Genomic DNA, 18,887 nt, shown 5'->3' with positions numbered 1-18,887 from the left:
CACCATCTTTGGCAGTGCCATAAACAATAAATAAACCAACAACGATAATGTTGAAAACTTGAAATAAAAAATTAGGTGAGAGGAAAAGAAAAGAGAACCGTTGACCAAACTATAGAAGCTGTTTTGTGAAGCAAAAAAAACTATAGAAGTGTTAAAAGAAACTGTACCCAATTACTCCAAAGCAAAAGTTCAAACACAGGTATCCTTCTCTGCATTTGTGATTCCCAACAAAGCTAAGTTCATATAGCGAGCGAGTATTTCCTTCTTGAAAAGTCCACTGCAATAAAGGTAGTAGTATAATGCTTTCACACTTTAAACATGCATTTGTTTTTTTTTTTTTACAAAACATGCATTAACTATATATTTACAAGATTTGTTGGTTAAAATTGTGGTTGCTGATGTTGCAGGATGAAATGATTTTTAAATTTGTTTGTTTTAAATTGTGTTTTCAAAATCAATAATCTCTTTGCCAGATCATTTTCTATAGTATATTGATTTTGAAATGCACACAAACTTGGAAGAAACCTCCAATTTTTTATGTTATTAACATTATCATCTAGCCCAAAAGAATAGTTTTCCGTTCCGTCACAATTATTGTTAAGATCTTGATTGATAAAATGGAAAGGATGAATGGTAAGAGCTTTAAAACCTTGAAAGAGACTAGAAATAGTAAGATTTTGGCTCTGTTTGGTAAAAAATAGCGGATAGCTGATAAACTAGCTTATAGTAGATGAGTTTACCATAATATCATGACAAACTTAAATATCGAATAAAATTCAATGACCCATTCGAATGCACGGGTCTTTAAACTAGTTTATAGTGAAAACACGTGCTATTAGGTCCCTATCGTGGCACGATGGATCCCATCATGGCACGATGGGTGCAGATTTTCCCATATTTTTCTTTTTTCGCAAGATTTTGTTCAAATAAATTTCTCTCATCGTGGCACGATGGCTGCCTGATTTTCTCTAAAAATTAGCAGATTTTCTTCAATTTAATCAATCCGTATCGTGGCACGATGCCTTCTGATGGTGGCACGATGTAAGGTCACGTTTTGGTCATTTTCACCTATTTTTGTGCAATTTCTTCCGACTCTTGTTTCTTCTTAAAGTAAACTAAATCCTTAGTTATTTGCCATGAATTAGTGTCTAAAACTACTAAATTACAATGAAATAAACCTAAAATATACTCTAAAAACATCCTATAAATTTCTAAAATAGAGGAATGCCATTTGCAGTTTGGTACTTATATTAATTTTATTAAATTAGAATTATACAAAATCAATTCGTTGATATATTTCGTTGACTTGTTGCTGACAGAGTGTGAGTACTTGCAAAGCAAAAGGAACCGTATTGTGTGTCTAAGGCAAAAGTGCAAACACAAGTATATATCATTCTCTGCATATGTGACAGGGACTGTGATTCCCAACCAAGCCAAGCTGACAAAGTGAGCATTTGCTGCTTGAGAAATCCACTCCAAGAAAAGGTATGATGCTTTCACTTAAACATGCATTAAGTTTGATAGTTGATGCTTATAAGGAGAATTCATTTCCTCTTTAAGACTCTCGCACTTTCGTGATGATGGCAGATGTGACTCTTGTGATAATAACAAATGATTCTATTATCAGGTTGCCTTTACGTGATGATGGCAGATGTGATTGCGAATATGATTGTGATTGTTGTGACCGTTGCAACTGCAGTGGCGGCGGCTATATATTTGGCAAGACCTATCCTTAGGCAATATCTTTTCCCCAAGCAAATGATAAAGGCAATTGGAAAATTCATAGGCAATATTCAACCATTTTCTCGTCTTGATTCACTACCAGGTATTCAGTATCAGGCTGCATCTGAGGACTTCATTTATTTTGGATCAAGAAAACAGGCTTATGATGAACTCTTTAAGGCACTGAATGATGATTCCGTCCATATGATAGGATTGTATGGAGAGGGTGGATGTGGGAAAACAACTCTTGTTACTCAAGTTGGCAAGCAGGCTGAGGATCGGAAAATGTTTGATAAGGTTATATTAATCACTGTGACTCAAACTCCAAATATTAGAGCCATTCAAGGAGAAATTGCGGATATGTTAAAATTGAAACTGGAGAAACATAGTGAGAATGGAAGAGCACAAGAATTATGGCTGTGTTTAAATTCAAAACAAAAGAAGCGAATTCTTTTCATAGTAAACAATTTATGGGGAAAGTTTAAATTGATGGATATCGGGATTCTATTAGATGATGATATCAAGAAAACTTTGAAGATCCTCATAACCACACCTGATGAGCGTGTTTGTACATCAATGAAATGTCAAAAGAAGATTCATTTGGAGCTCTTGTCCGAGGATGAGTCTTGGAATTTATTCCAAACGTTTGCAGAAATTGATGACCAACGCTCCACGGTATTGAAAGATGTGCCACGACAAATATGCAATGCATCTATGGGACTTCCCTTAGCAATCAAAATTGTGGGGTCATTATTCAATGAAAGGGAGGATATTGAGTGGCAGCAGGCGTATGAGAAGTTAGTGGATTCAAAGGCATCTGATGACGAAGATAAAGCAACTTCTTGCCTTCCATCTACTAAATTAAGCTATGATCATTTGCCAACACGAGCAAAAAAAATCTTTCTATTGTGTGCTCTTTTTCCAGAAGAATATCGCATCCCATCAGAAGATTTGGTGAGATATGCACATGGACTAAGTACGAATGAAAGATCATCGTTAGAGTTAATGAGGAGCTCGATGGAGGCAACCATAAATACACTTCTAAAATCTTGTTTGGTGACACGTAGTTCTGTGAAGATGCATAACATAGTTCGTGATGCAGCCTTATGGATTGCAAATAGAACAGATGATTGCAAAATCTTGGTAAATGTTGACAAACCGCTTAGCACTGTGGCAGAGGATAACAGAATAAGAGATTGTTTTGCAGTATCTTCATGGTGGTTTAATGAAAATCCCTCTTTTTGTCAATTGCATGCTCCAAATCTAAAAATGCTATTGATAAATATAAGTGCTCATGGTTCATTGAATTCCTTGGATTTATCAACTTTAACATTTGAAGGAATGCAAGGGCTTCAGGTATTCTCTCTAACCATCAATTACAAAATAGTGCCAATATCATTTCCTCCATCAATCCAATTGTTGACAAATGTTCGAACTCTGCGCTTAAATGGATTGAAGCTTGGTGACATTTCTTTCATAGCAAGCTTAACAAGACTAGAGGTTCTTGACTTGCGACGTTGTTACTTCAACAAACTTCCTATCGAAATAAGAAACCTCGAAAGCCTGAAGCTGCTAGATTTGTCTCAATGTCATATTTTTCAATATTACTATAATGGAGCAATAGGAAAATGTTCACAGCTAGAGGAGTTATATGCTTCAAAATGTTACCCATATAAGTATGTCCATGAGATCATCCTGGATATTGGTATTCTCCAAAATCTACAAAGGTTTGTACTTGGTTATCCAATCACTCCAGGAAGAACTAGAGTTGTAGAACTAACTGATTTTGATATCTCAAGGTTGAGGACATCCGACAAAAATATTCTGCAAATAGCTGAGACAATTTCTTTGAAAGGCCATCGTGGAGGAAGTGCAAATATCATTCCAGATATGGTTAGATTTGTTGGAGGCATGAATAATTTGTCTACTCTTCATCTTAATGATTATGGCGGGATAGATTGCATCTTTAATACAACTTGTGATTTGAAGGAAGATGATATGATTCCCAGGTTGGTTGAGTTACGCCTTAAATCTGTATATCAATTGACAGAACTTTATCATGGTCCGCCTCTGCAAGTATTACACTTCTTTGAGAAACTAGAAGTACTTGACATAGATAATTGCCGGAGATTACACATCATATTTCCAACGCAATGTAACTTGAGAAATCTTAAGATCCTCAGCTTATCATATTGCAAGACCAATGAAGTACTCTTCTCAGAATCTATTGCTCAAAGTTTGCAGCAACTAGAACAGCTAACAATACATGGTTGCAGTGAATTGAAGCATATAATTACTGCAAGTGGAAGCGAACATGGTGGCTGTAGTACAAGTGAGGAAATAGTTCCAGCACCAATGAACTCCCATTTTTTTTTGACCAATATAAGGGATGTTAACATTTATGATTGTCAAAGATTAGAGTCGGTATTTCCTCTTTGTTATGTTGAAGGAGTTCCACAATTGCAAAAGATGCTTATATCACATGCTCCTAAGCTGGAATATGTGTTTGGTAAATGTGATCACGAACACCTTTCATCACACCAAAACCTGAACCATGGCATGCTTCCTCATTTAGAAGTTCTAAAACTGGATTATCTTGACAATCTCGTTGGGATGTGTCCAGAGAATTATCAAGCAAATTGGCCATCTCAGTCTCTGAGAATACTAACCATAGAGAATTGTCGAAAAATGGCAATACCATGGTTCAATTTGAAAGCTGGCTATCATCAGAGCCAACATCATCTGAATGAAGTGAGTACTCATATTTGTGCTATTTTCCTTGATTATCATTGACATATTATTGGTTATTTACATTTTGATATTGCATTTCAGATTTGGAGTTTCCAATGCCTTCAGTATTTAACAATGGGTAATTGTGAAGAATTGAAATGTTTGTTCTCCATGGAAACACATAGAAGCCTACCAGAGTTGATGTGCCTTCGCGTTTACGATTGTCAAGAATTGGAACAAATTGCGGCACCAAATGAAGAACTTTTGCAGCTTTCTAATGCTGCTGAATTGTATTTTCCAAAGCTGGAGCAAATAGAAGTCAAAAACTGCAACAAGCTGAAAAGTGTTTTCCCTTTTTTCATGGTTACAATGCTTCCACAATTAATCACTCTTCGCTTATCAAAAGCAACTCAACTTCAAGTGGTTTTTAGACATGGTCAAGGAGAGGACATTGTGAATAAAATGGAAATTTCTCTTCCAAACTTGACAGAAGTAACATTGGTCGATCTACCAAATTTTGTAGATATCTGCCATGGTTGTAAGTTACATGCCATTGAGCTTCTACAATTCAACATATCCAACTGCCCCAAAATTGCTCCAGGCTTAACAAAAATTCAGGTGACTCTTCTTCCTTGCTAACTAGGAGTACTAACAATAATTTCTTCGTTATTTTGACTGTTTTGTTATTTTTATTTACAATGTTGCCAATGAGGATCGAACCTAGAAACTCATGCATACTACTCAAATCCCTCACATCAATCCTAGTGGCTTTTTGTTTTGTTAATTTTTTGAAAACAACTTTATTTAGTTCAATGTTTGAATAATTTCCTTTGACAATTAATAAAGCTAGAAAACTATCAAAAGGTCACAAATTGGTTAAAGCTAAGAACATTGCCATTGTAAACCATGAACATGTTGGTAGACAAGAATATACTGCGAGTGTTTTGGATGGAGTAATTAAAAATTTAAAAGGATTTGAAATTTTAAGCAAGTCAAATGACTGTATTTTAATTACATTCATTTTTAAATGTACTAGTTAAAAGACCCGTGCATTTTTTAAATGTACTAATTAAAAGACCCGTGCATTTGCACGGTCTATTGACTTTTATTTGATATTTAAGTTTGTCATTATATTAAGGTAAAAAAATTCAATTTGGGTGAGCTAATTTAGCTTCTTAAAAAAAAAAGGTGAAAATTTATTTAGAATAAAATATTTAAAAATTTGTCATATAATATTGTTAAAATATAAGTGAAACAATTGTGTTATTTCTTGTAAAATTGATTAAATGAATAAATTATCAATGACAAATATTTATCCAATTTTTTATGCATCAGTGACAAATAATGGTCCCGTGTATTTTTTTAATAAAAAATTAGTAATTTGATTAGGAATATTTACTGTAATTTAGTAAATTTGATAGTAATTAACTTTATTATATTTTTTTTTGGTAAGTCACTAAAAAATATTAAAAAAAATATAGAAAGAATATAAGATAAATATAATAAAAAGATGATATGCTTAAAAACTTTAGGCTTAATTGCACATTTGGTCCCTTATGTTTATTTTAGGTTTCAAGTTGGTGCCTTATGTTTATTTTGTTTCAAATTGGTCCCTTATGTTTTAAAAGTTTCAAGTTGGTACCTCAAGCTTTTAAAAGTTTCAAATTGGTCCCGAAGTTTCTAAAATATGACCGTACATGGTGTGAAGATAGTACCTCTGCTGACCAAAGTTTTTATTTTCTTGTTAAATAAGGATGAAACTGAAGAAGCGTCAGAAGATTCTTCTAGCATAAGTAATGATGTGGAAGACTTCATTTATTTTGTATCAAGACAAAAAGCTTATGATGAACTCTTTGAGACACTTAATGATGACTCCATCCATATGATAGGATTGTATGGAGAGAGTGGATCTGGAAAAACAACTCTTGTAACTCAAGTTGGCAAGCAGGCTGAGGATCGGAAAATGTTTGATGAGGTTATATCAATCACCGTGTCTCAAACTCCAGATATTAGAGCCATTGGAGGACAACATTTATGGATGAGTTTGAAGGAAAAGAAGCGAATTCTTATCATAGTAGACAGTTTATGGAAAGAGTTCAATTTGAAGGATATCGGGATTTACTTGGACGATTTTAATAAGGAAGCATGGAAGATCATTGTAATCACCAGTGATCAACATGTATGCACTTTGATGAATTGTCAGAAGGAGATTTATTTGGGGATCTTATCTGAAGATGAATCATGGATTTTGTTCCAGAAGCATGCACAAGTTGACGACCAGTTCTCTGATTCGATGGATGGTGTGCCGCGAAAACTTTGTGATGAATGCAAGGGACTGCCAATAACAATCAAAACTTTGGCATCATCATTAAAAGGTAAGCAAAACATTGAGTGGGAGTCGGGATTAGCTAAGCTGAGAGATTTAGAGGCATTGGAGGATCATGAAGAAAGAGTGACACATCCTTTGAATTGTCTTAAATTATGCTATGATTATTTGCCAAGGCCTGAAGTACAACTCTTACAAGTGTGTTCTCTTTATCCCCAAGAACATCACATCCCAACAGAAGATTTGATGAGGTGTGCACTTGGACTGGGTATACAATCAAACAGGAGCTTGATTCAAACACTCATAAACAAACTTTTTGAGTCAAGTAAGCAGATGCGTGGTTCCGTGAAGATAAATGACATGGTTAGGGACACAACCTTATGGATTGCAAATAGATCATATAACAACAAAATCTTGGTAAATGTTGACATGCCACTTAGCATTGTGGCAAATGATAACCGAGTAAAAGATTGTTTCGCAGTATCTTCATGGTGGTTTAATGAAAATCCCTCTTTTTGTCAATTGGATGCTCCAAATCTTAAAATGTTATTGGTAAATATCATTGCTCATAGTTCATTGAATTCCTTGGATTTATCACCTTTAACATTTGAAGGAATACAAGGGCTTGAGGTTTTCTCTCTAACCATCAATTACAAAATAGTACCAATATCATTTCCTCCATCAATCCAACTGTTGACAAATGTTCGAACTCTGCGCTTAAATGGATTGAAGCTTGGTGACATTTCTTTCATAGCAAGCTTAACAAGTCTAGAGATTCTTGACTTGCGACGTTGTGAGTTCAAAGAGCTTCCTATCGAAATAGGAAACCTTAGAAGCCTGAAGCTGCTAGATTTGTCAGAATGTCATATTTTTCAGTATTACTATAATGGAGCAATAGGAAAATGTTCACAGCTAGAGGAGTTTTATGCTTCAAAATGTTACCCTAAGTATGTCCATGAGATCATCCTGGATATTGGTATTCTCCAAAATCTACAAAGGTTTGTACTTGGTTATCCAATCACTCCAGAAAGAACTAGAGTTGTGCAAGTAAATGATTTTGATATCTCAAAGTTGAGGACATCCAACAAAAATATTCTGCAAATAGCTGAGACAATTTCTTTGAAAGGCCTCCGTGGAGGAAGTGTAAATATCATTCCAGATATGGTTGGATTTGTTGGAGGCATGAATAATTTGTCTACTCTTCATCTTACTGATTGTAGTGAGATAGAATGCATCTTTGATACAACCTGTGATTTCCAGGAAGATGAGTTGATTCCAAGGTTGGTTGAGTTACACCTTAAGTATATGTATCATTTGACAGAATTATGTCATGGTCCACCTCTGCAAGTACTACAGTTCTTTGAGAAACTAGAACTACTTGACATACATGATTGCAAGGAGTTACGCATCATATTTCCAAGGCAATGTAACTTGCAAAATCTTAAGATCCTCAGGTTATACCATTGCAAGACAGATGAAGTACTCTTCTCAGAATCTGTTGCTCAAAGTCTGCAGCAACTAGAACAACTAACAATTAGTGAATGCTTTAATTTGAAGCATTTAATTGCTTCCGGTGGATGCAAACATGGTGGTTATAATACAAGTGAGGAAATAATTCCAGCTCCAATGAACTCTCATTTTTTTATGACCAATCTAAGGGAAGTTAAGATTTCAAGTTGTCAAAGTTTAGAGTCAATATTTCCGATTTTTTATGTCGAAGGACTTCCACGATTGAAAAAGATGGATATATCGCATGCTCCTGAGCAGAAATATGTGTTTGGTGAATGTAATCATGAACGCCCTTCATCTTACCAATACCAAAACCATGTCTTACTTCCTCAATTGGAAGATCTGACACTGAGTCAACTTCCCAATCTCATTGGGATGTGTCCAGAGCATTGTCATGCTAAGTGGCCTCCTCAGTCTTTGTGGAAACTAAACATAGATAATTGTGAAAGATTGGTTACACGATGGTTCACGTTCAACGTTGGCTATGATAAAAGAACACATCATTTGAATGAAGTAAGTACTCATATTCAAATATTTATGCCATTTTCTTACTGATATTTGTAATGCTACTTACCCCAATATTATTTGTTTTTACCTTTGGATATTCCATTTCAGAACTCACCCGCAAAGCTGAAACATCTGAAGTTGAGTCAGTGTTTAAAAGTGACCAAATGTTATGAACTGATTTGGAGTTTCCAATGTCTTCGGCGTTTAAAAGTGACCAAATGTTATGAACTGAAATGTGTATTCTCCATGGAAACACATGGAAGCCTGCCAGAGTTGATGGAACTTTACGTTTACGAATGTAAAGAATTGGAACAAATTGTTGAAGCAAATGCTGAATTGTATTTTCCAAAGCTAAAACATATAGAAGTCAAAAAGTGCAACAAGTTGGAAAGTCTTTTCCCTCTTTCCATGGTTACAATGCTTCCACAATTAAGCACTCTTCGCTTATCAGAATCTGTTGCACTTAAAGAGGTTTTTAGACATAGTCAAAGCCACAACATTATGAATACAATGGAAATTGTTCTTCCAAACTTGAATGTGATAAGATTGTCTTCTCTACCGAATTTTGTAGACATCTGCCGTGGTTGTAAGTTACATGCCGATAAACTTCGAGAAATCGACGTATACAATTGCCCCAATTCTGCTCCAAGCTTAAAACAAATTCAGGTAACTTTTCTTCCTTGCTAGCTAGGAGTATTAACAATGTTTCTATTCAGTATTTTGACTTTTTTTCTTAATTTTCTAATAGAGCAATCATTTAGTTCAACTTTTGGACAGTGAGATAGAAAACAAACTAAAACTTCATTTTGAATCATTTCACATAACCCTAAGTCTGATACAATTGGCTATGCAAATAATGTTCAATAATGTTCTTGTGATTTTGATTGATTAATGTTGCTCATTACTGAAGATAGTTTCCTTTCAAATAATGTTCAACATAAATATAGTTTATATTTAGACATTCAATAAATAATTCATATACATTATTTGAGTACGTGTACCTAGTGTTAAGTTAGTTCTCTGCTGATCAATATTTTGATTTTTCTTTTTTTTGTTGATAAGGATGAAATTAAGAGAAGATGATATTCCTCTGAAAGATTATGAGAGGCAGCCGAGAGGTTCAAAGTGAATGTGGATCCCACTTCAAGTGTAAAAGAAAGAAAAAAAAAAGAAAAGACCCGCGGAGTTGTTTCTTTAGTCTTCACGACCCGTGGTTTTTTATTCTCATATCGAGAGTTTTTCAAGTTAAAATTGAGGTGTTCTTATTTATAGTTTTTACATTTTTTTTAGGCAAATGCTAAATAGTGCCCCAGGGGCACTAGTTAAGAATTCAATTGTAGAAAGTTTATCTTGAGTATTGTGTAATCAACACATGAAAAATCTAAATTTTGATTTTTTCAATGCATAACTTCTCTTTTATTTCAGCGTCAAAAAAAAAAACTTCTCTTTTATTTCCTCTTTTAGTTCCTTAACTAGTGCCTCGGCGGGAGCACTTGTTGGTGTTGATTGTGCTAGATAATTTGTTTGTTCAAGTTCCACAAAAAAGAGACAATTTAAACGTTTCCGTATATTTTGTTGTGCACTATATTCCACTGTGCACTCTGGTCCATCGATTATTATATTATTTGCGGCTATGTTATTAGACAATTTTTGAATAAAAACGGAAACCGAAAGAAAAGTCTTCCAAAATATTTTTTGAATGTTGTGATGGTTGAATTAACAAAATTGATAAAATGGCACAAATGGATATGAATGAAGGTTCTAGAGAAATGACATGGCAGTTGTCTCCTCCCATGTGCAGATTGTACTATTCTAGGATAAACAAAGGGAATATACCTAACTCTTTGGACTATGAATTGACAAGTAGGGTTGGCCAAATTCCGAATAGAGCTGCTATATGAGGATGCTTAAACCATTAGGTCTTCATTATTAATCACCATTCCTATCAAATTTGGTTGCGCTTCCCTCGACAAACCCCATTTCCATTGTTGCCTGTGATGCCTAGCTTGGAGTAATTACGCTGAAGATCATTTGATCTTGAAGTGAATGATTTGAGAACCTTTACATATCCAAATTTTCTTAGATTTTGCTGTAATGTAAAGGTTAAAAAGTTAATTGAAATCACAATTTAAAACCCTACTTTAGTATTTCCTTTTCTAGGGGACTATTTGAATCGTGTGTTTTTTTGTCATCGACTAATTTTGATGATCTATGGAGTGAGATCCATTTGATGGATATAGGAATTCGCTTAGACAATGTTAATAGACGCAGATGGAAAATTCTTGTAGCAACTCGTAATGAACATGTTTGTAATTTAATGGATTGTCAAAAGAAAATTCATCTGGGGCTCTTGTCCGAAGATGAATCTTGGACTTTATTCCAAAAACTTGCAAGAATTGATGATGAATTCTGTGAGCTATTAGATGGTGCGCCACAGAAAGTATGCTATGAGTGTAAGTATGCCATGAGTTGATCTTTCTGATGTGTTGTATGTTTCCAGAAGATTATCATATCCCAATAGAAGATTTAATGAGGTATGCAATTGGACTACGTCTAGGAAGAACATACTCGTTACAATCAACAAGGAACTTGGTCCAAGCACACATAAACAAACTTTTGGATTCTTGTTTGCTGATGCATGGTTGCGTGAAGATGCATGACATGGTTCGTGACATAGCCTTATGGATATCAAGAAGATCAGATAATCACAAAATTCTGGTAAGCATTGACAAACTCGAGGATGCTAGTTTAAGAGATTGTTTTGCAGCATCCTCATGGTGGTATAACAAAAATCCAATTTTTCGTCAATGGCATTCCCCAAGCCTTAAAATTCTATTGCTAAATATAAATGAGAGTAGATCATGGAATTCCCTGGATATATCTCATTTAACATTTGAAGGAATAGAAGAGCTCAAGGTTTTTTCAGTGACCATTGATTACTATACTTCCCAAATAATACCATTATTATTGCCACCATCAACCCACTTGTTAACAAATGTTCGAACTCTGCGCTTGAATGGATTCAAGTTTGGTGACATTTCTTTCATAACAAGCTTAACAAGACTTGAGGTTCTTGACTTGCGACGTTCTCACTTCAATGAATTTCCTAACAAAATAGGAGAACTCAAAAGGCTGAAGCTAATAGATTTATCACTCTGTCATATTTTCCAAAAAACCTATAATGGAGCAATTGGAAAATGTTTACAACTTGAAGAGTTGTACACTTCGACAAGCTACCCAAAAGCATACTTTCATGAGATCACTGTGGACATTGTTACTCTTCCAAAGTTGCAGAGGTTTGTACTAAATCATCCAATCACACCAGAAGGGAAAAAAGTTATTCAGGTAGAAGATTTTAATATCTCCAAGTTGAAGGCATTCAAAAAGAATATTATGCAAATAGCTGAAACAATTTCTTTTATAAGCCTCAATGGAGGATGTAAGAATATCATCCCAGATATGGTTGGAGTTGTGGGAGGCATGAATGGTTTGACTTCCCTCCATCTTGCAAGTTGCCAAAAGATAGAATGCATCTTCGATGCAACCTATGATTTCAACGAAGATAATTTGATTTGCAACTTGGTCAAGTTACGCCTTCAGCGTATGGAAAACTTGACACAATTATGTCGAGATCCGCCCATGCAAGTTCTACGCTACCTTGAGAAACTAGAGGAACTTGAAATACAACATTGCATATGGTTATGTAACATATTTCCATCGGAATGTACGTTAAGAAATCTTAAGATCCTCAACTTATCAGATTGCGGGTCTGGTGAAGTGCTCTTCTCAGCATCTCTTGCTCAAAGTATGCAACAACTAGAACAACTAAAAATAAGTGGCTGCAATGAATTGAAACATATAATTGGTGCAAGTGGAAACGAACATAGTGGTTGTAATACAAATGAGGAAATAATTCCAACTCAAATGAACTCTCATTTTTTGATGACCAAACTAAGGGATGTTGACATTTTTAATTGTAAAAGTTTAGAGTCGATATTCCCAATTTGTTATGTCGAAGGACTTGCACAATTGCAAAAAATGTGTATATCACGTGCTCCTAAGCTGGAATATGTTTTGGTGAAAGTTATCAGGAACACCTTTCATCACACCAATACCAAAACCATGTCTTGCTTCCTCATTTGGAAGCTCTCAAACCGCTTTATCTTGACAATCTCGTTGGCATTGTGTCCAGAGAATTGTCAAGCAAAGTGGCCATCTCAATCTATGAAGATGCTAGTCATACTGGGATGTCCAAAATTGGCTATACCATGGTTCAATTTGAAGGATGATCAGAGACAACATCATCTGAAAGAAGTGAGTACTCATTGAAATGCTATATAGTTTTGTGGTATTTATGCTATTTTCCTTATTGATATTTGTAATACTACCCACCTCAATATTATTTGGTCATTTACCTTTGGATGTTCCATTTTAGATTTGGAGTTTCCAATGCCTTCAGCGTTTAACAGTAGGTGATTGTGATGAATTGAAATTTTTGCTCTCCATGGAAACACATGGAAGCCTACAAGAGTTGATGTACCTTCGCGTTTACGATTGTCAAGAATTGAAACAAATTGTTGCAGAAAATGAAGAACTTGTGCAGCTTCCTATTGCAGAATTGTATTTTTCAAAGCTAAAAGAAATAGAAGTCTATAACTGCAACAAGTTGAAAAGCCTTTTTCCTCTTTCAATGGTTACAATGCTTCCACAGTTAAGAACTCTTTACTTATCAAGAAGTTGCTGCTAAAATTTCAAAAATATCATGTGAGCTACCAACATTATCAATTTATCATGTGTGCTTCATTGCAAGAAATCTAGAAACGGGAAAACGACTAGGGTTTACCAAAAGGATGTTTGGTCGAAGCATGCACAAACAGACTTTTGGAGTCAAGTTTGTTGATGCGTGGTTCCGCGAAGATGCATATCATGGTTCATGATGCAGCCTTATGGATTGCAAGTAGATCAGGTAAAAATGTTGACAAACCACTTAGCATTGTGGCAAAGGATAACAAAATAAGAGATTGTTTTGCATTATCCTCATGGTGGTATAATGAAAATCCATCTTCTGTCAATTGCATGGTCCAAATCTTAAAGGACTAGAGGTTCATGGCTTGCGACGTTTATGAGTTCAACGAGCTTCCGATCAAAATAGGAAAACTCGAAAGTCAGAAGCTGCTAGATTTGTCAAAATGTCTAATGGAGCAATAAATGAAATGTTCACAAGAATCACAACTAGAGGAGTTATATGCTTCAGCATGCTACCAAGAAGAAGAGTATATTGACGTAATCGTTATCGATATTGGTATTATTCTCGCAAATCAACAAAGGTTTGCACTTAATGATCAAATTATTCTAGAAATAATGAAATTTCTACTAGTAAAGGATTTTAATATCTCAAAGTTGAGGGCATCCAAAAACATTATTTGGCAAATAGCTAAAACTATTTCTTTGAGAGGTCTCCATGGAGGATGTAAATCTATAGCATGGCTTCTCTTCTGGCCGCTATGTTTCTTTCAACCTCCCGCCGGATTTCCTTTTTTGCCCTTCGATAAAAAAAATTCGGTTTCTATTTACCGATTTTTTTTGCCTTGACGAAAAACTTCGATTTCTGTTTCCCGGATTTTTCTTGAATTTGCACTAGACAAACTTCGAAAAATCTTCAATTTCTGCATTCCGAATTATTTTAAGGGCAAAAAATGAGATTTTTGGAGGTATAAAAAAATCATGGAGGCCATAAGAGAAGTTATCAAACTATAATCTATAAGTCACATGTAGCAATTGTTAACTTTAGTCCAACAATACACTCATGGAGATGGTAGGCATATATAGTAAATAGGTTGTCCAACAACAATATTATTCATCTTTTGTGACATTTTCTTTTTCTTACCATGAAAGATTATAATATAATGGAAATGTAGTAAATATAATAATGAATTCTTATGATTAGTAAATTTTTTATGTTATCTTTTTACTAAGTGGGTTAATACACTCATGGAGTCATGATAGGTAGCATATGTAGTAAATTTGTCCAACAATATACACTGTCTTTTTCTTACATGAAAGGTTATAATATAATGAAAATTTAGTAAATATAATAAGGAATTCTTATAATTAGTAAATTTTTTATGTTACCTTTTTACTAAGTGGGGGTTAAAAGTTAAACACAACACTTTAATCTAATTAAGAGACATTTATTAAAGGAGAATGTTAACTTGTGCCCTTAAGGGCACATGTTAAGAAGATAAATGTGGAAAAAAATTTATTGAACATGTGGTGTATTTAATTATCTAAATATTAAATTTTTTGTATCATTAAATACTATATTTCTATTTTTAGGTAGCTGAACATGTGCCCTTAGGGCACAAGTTATAACATGACCCTTTATTAAATATACTCTTATTTAAGAAGTGTTTCTTACAAATTCATAAGCGCTAAAATCTATTTAATTGATATAATGAGAGGATGAACTTTATAAATCATAAAGTGATAAAATTATGTCATATATATATATGCAAAAAGGGAAAATATATATGGATGCAATTGTCAAGTTTGTTAATATTATCATTATCTTTCTTTCCTTATTCATTGTTGCAACGAACGCTGCAGGTAATCCAGGTAAAAAGGAAAGTAATTTGTTTATCCTTTTCAAATTTATTTCTTTACTTCCTATATAATATGTTTATCTATTTTAATTACATTCTTTTATTTTAATTTTTACAGGTAAAAAATGTTTTAGTACATCTGAGTGTCCAAGAACTATGTGCCCAACTTTTATGATGGCCCACTGTATTAGAAAAAAATGTCTATGTGTTTTAATGTAATTAGAAGATTAAGTTCCCACATGATTCCGTAGTGCCCGATCCAAGAGCTTACACATAGACACTACAATAATATTCTATGAGTTTTTTTTTTTTTTTTTTGACGAAAATAATATTCTATGAGTTGTTATTTAATTATTGTGTTTTGTATTCAATAAGTTTTGTTTTTTCTTGTGTCAAAAAAATAAAAAAAAAATTGTTTTTTCTTTTTCTAATATCAACAACCGCTACTAGAAATTTGCATTTTTCTGTATCAAATTTTCGTTTATGTCTCTCGATGTAATTAATAAGCAACTTGCATAAGCAAATCCTAAAATAACACAACTCTCACTTTCGAGGCTCACTTTCTTGCTTACGATGTTTATCGACTTAAATTTTATATTACGATCATGTTGGGGTTGATTGTCAAGTCTGAAGCATTGGTCCGTTAAGCTCCCCCAGACTTCCCAACACTTCAAGCACACGTTACAAGGAAAATATATGGTTTGGAGCATCAACTTCTGCACCTCTCAGTTCTTTGGTTTGATATTCTAAGATTTATAAATAAATACAATATATATGATATGAATAAAATTTGTTTAAAAATTCGAACAATAAAAGCATGAACAAATTTATTACGGAAAATATTCTCTGATTACTTTCTATAATCCTAATAAGAAGGAAAACTACTCACACATAAACATGGTAAATAACTGGAAAATAAAATAAAAACACAAAACTAAAGATAGGGAAAGTAAAGAAAACTTAGAATAAAATTGCAAGAGTTATGGTACGAATTACAAAGGAGGACCTTAATTTCGTGTCACCCAATATTCATAAGGGATTATTTGCATGAGTACATGAAATAATTCAATTATTTACTAATTCTAACACTACTTTTTTATTTAATAGCAAATATATGATTTATAAATAATTTTCACACTACTATGGGCGCAACACACCACAACCGGGTCTTATCAGTCTTTTCTTTTACTTAGTAAATAATTTAATTATTTACTAATTTTCCAACTACCATAAATCAAGTCTTTGTTGGGATTGATTGCAATACAAGTCCCACATTGTTAACGGAGGAAAAAATGTTAAGTAAATTATATTGGAGAAATCTCACATTGCTTAGAATAATGAAGTGTTGGAGAGTGTGGGTGTACTAGGGCATGAGGTGGTTGAGAGTGAAGTCTATGTGTTGTAACAATTTTTACATAGTGTTTATTATCTGGTTGTCGATTTAGACAACGGTCGTGATTTTTTCTCCGTTTTGGAGGACTTCAAAACATCATAATCATAATATGTATAAACTTCACTCTTTTCTTCAAATTCTCTTGATTTATCTCTAATTAACACAAATAAATAAAACAAGTGAAACGTCAATAAACTTTAATAAAAATTTACTTTATTTAATAAAATAATTATAACAATACATATTTTCATCTCATCTGTTAAACCATGAAGAACATGAAAAAAATAAATAAGTAAAGGAAAAGGAAAATAACACAGTACTATTTTTATACTAAGGGTTATGCTAACCGGTGCCCCCGGGGCACTGGTTAAGGAAACCAAAAATAGAAAGTTTTGAAAAGAAAAAAACACTTTTTAAACTTTCGAGGAGTTGACTGCACAAACTCCAATGCCAAAGGACTTCTTTTATTATAATCAACATGATTACAATCACAAAGATACCATATCATTGATTTCCTATCTCAACCTATGGACTTCCATCAAAGTGAACCTTTACTCTAGACTCCAATATAGTTATTCAAAATACTCAAATATAGCTTAATGAATGGTACATGCACTAGACACCATACTTATCTGAAAATAGAAAATAAAAAAATAAAAAAAATCAACCAAAGTTGAGAGTGGGATTTAACGGATTTGAACCCAAAAAGGTTTTTGTTATAAAAGAAAAGATGAAAAAATTGAAGGTTTGGAATTTGGAGGTTTTCGGTATTTTGAATCTTAAAATTGATAAGACCGTGAAGGAGTTGAATGAGGTAGAGGAGTTGCTTGTGAACGGGAAATCTTGCTTCAAATACAACTAATATATCCTAATAAGTTGGTTAAGAATTTTTGGGAGCAGCTACACTACAAAGCATTCTTAACCAAAAATCCAAAACGAAATGGTTTCAAGGAGACTCTAATACTCGCTTCTTTCATTCTATAATGCATCAAAGGTCGACGTCATAGAAACCAAATTGTGACTTTAGAAAATAGATTTCTTAACGATAATATAGAAAATAGGTTGTCCAAAAATATACACTGCCTTTTTCTTGCCATGAAAGGTTATAATATAATGGAAATTTAGTAAATATAATAAGAAATTCTTATAATTAGTAAGTTTTTTATGTTACTTTTTTGCTAAGTGGGTTAAAAGTTAAACACAACACTTTAATGTAATTAAAAGACGTTTACAAAATACTCTTATTTTAAGAAGTGTTTCTTGCAAATCCATAAGGCTAAAATCTATTTAATTGATGTAATAAGAGGATGAACTTTATAAATTAATTATAAAGTGATAAAATTATGTTATATGCAAAAAGGGAAAATATATATGGCTGCAATTGTCAAGTTTGTTAATATTATTATTATCTTTCTTTTCTTATTCCTTGTTGCAACGAATGTTGTAGGTAAGATATTTATTTATCTATTTGGTCAAAAAAGTGAAAAGTCATTTGTTTATCATTTTCAAATATATTTCTTTACTTCTTCTACAATATTTTATCTATTTTAATTACATTCTTTTATTCTAATTTTTGCAGGTAGAAAATGTTTTACTGAATCTGATTGTCCAAGAACTATGTGCCCAATTACTAAGCTGTTGCAGTGTATTAGAAAACAATGTGTGTGTGTTACTAATTGGAACATCCATGCTCCCACATGATTCCTAGTGCCAGATATCCATGAGCTACACATACACACTACAATAGTATTCTATGAGATGTTATTTAATTATTGTGTTTGTATTCAATAATTTTCATTTTTCTTTCTTTTTTTAATATCAACAAACTTTGCATTTTAAGCCACTAGATTTGATCCAGTAGTGAAGGGTTTGGATAGTATGCTAGAGGTATTGAGTTTGATCCTCGGCTTCAACGTAAACAAAAATAAATAAACTTTGCATTTTTCTATATAAAATAATCCACGGGCATTCCTAAGACTTTTGCTGCGGAATTCACCACCAAGAAGAAGTAATTTCTGGCAGATTTTGATTTTTCAAAAAAAAATCCGCAAGTAACAACTATATTTGATAATGAAAATCCACACGGTTACTCTCTTGC

At 33.4% G+C, this 18,887-nt stretch overlaps 2 protein-coding genes and 1 long non-coding RNA gene across 3 annotated transcripts; all 3 read left to right on the top strand.

The window, feature by feature from the left end:
• The first annotated feature begins 70 nt into the window (after positions 1–70).
• On the top strand, positions 71–10,234 carry LOC123918864. Its single transcript, XM_045971025.1, has 7 exons — positions 71–288; positions 1,320–1,485; positions 1,628–4,473; positions 4,555–5,070; positions 6,206–8,800; positions 8,903–9,460; positions 9,857–10,234. Exons 3-7 carry the CDS (start codon positions 1,642–1,644, stop codon positions 9,875–9,877), a joined length of 6,522 nt encoding a protein of 2,173 aa, XP_045826981.1. The 5' UTR covers positions 71–288; positions 1,320–1,485; positions 1,628–1,641; the 3' UTR covers positions 9,878–10,234.
• Positions 10,235–10,527: 293 nt separating this feature from the next.
• On the top strand, positions 10,528–13,541 carry LOC123915194 (disease resistance protein At4g27190-like). The gene is made up of 4 exons (XM_045966339.1): positions 10,528–10,657; positions 11,035–11,220; positions 11,295–13,108; positions 13,230–13,541. Exons 1-4 carry the CDS (start codon positions 10,528–10,530, stop codon positions 13,539–13,541), a joined length of 2,442 nt encoding a protein of 813 aa, XP_045822295.1.
• Positions 13,542–17,981: 4,440 nt separating this feature from the next.
• LOC123918863 lies at positions 17,982–18,596 on the top strand. Its single transcript, XR_006812951.1, has 2 exons — positions 17,982–18,236; positions 18,369–18,596. It is a non-coding gene; the product is annotated as an uncharacterized LOC123918863 (long non-coding RNA).
• The last annotated feature ends 291 nt before the right edge of the window (positions 18,597–18,887 follow it).

The sequence above is a fragment of the Trifolium pratense genome, linkage group LG3 (assembly GCF_020283565.1).
Source record: "Trifolium pratense cultivar HEN17-A07 linkage group LG3, ARS_RC_1.1, whole genome shotgun sequence".
Taxonomy (NCBI): Eukaryota; Viridiplantae; Streptophyta; class Magnoliopsida; order Fabales; family Fabaceae; genus Trifolium; species Trifolium pratense.
The sequence above is the reverse complement of the archived record's forward strand: the minus strand, read 5'-3'. Positions and strand labels throughout refer to the sequence as shown.

Excerpts from the sequence above, each read along its gene's own strand:
- LOC123915194 (XM_045966339.1), top strand. The coding sequence starts at position 10,528 with ATGGCACAAATGGATATGAATGAAGGTTCTAGAGAAATGACATGGCAG. Across the intron at positions 10,658-11,034 it reads TTTGGACTATGAATTGACAA|GAATTCGCTTAGACAATGTT; the intron begins GTAGGGTTGGCC and ends TGATGGATATAG. Across the intron at positions 13,109-13,229 it reads GACAACATCATCTGAAAGAA|ATTTGGAGTTTCCAATGCCT; the intron begins GTGAGTACTCAT and ends GTTCCATTTTAG.
- LOC123918864 (XM_045971025.1), top strand. The coding sequence starts at position 1,642 with ATGATGGCAGATGTGATTGCGAATATGATTGTGATTGTTGTGACCGTT. Across the intron at positions 4,474-4,554 it reads GCCAACATCATCTGAATGAA|ATTTGGAGTTTCCAATGCCT; the intron begins GTGAGTACTCAT and ends ATTGCATTTCAG. Across the intron at positions 9,461-9,856 it reads CAAGCTTAAAACAAATTCAG|GATGAAATTAAGAGAAGATG; the intron begins GTAACTTTTCTT and ends TTTGTTGATAAG.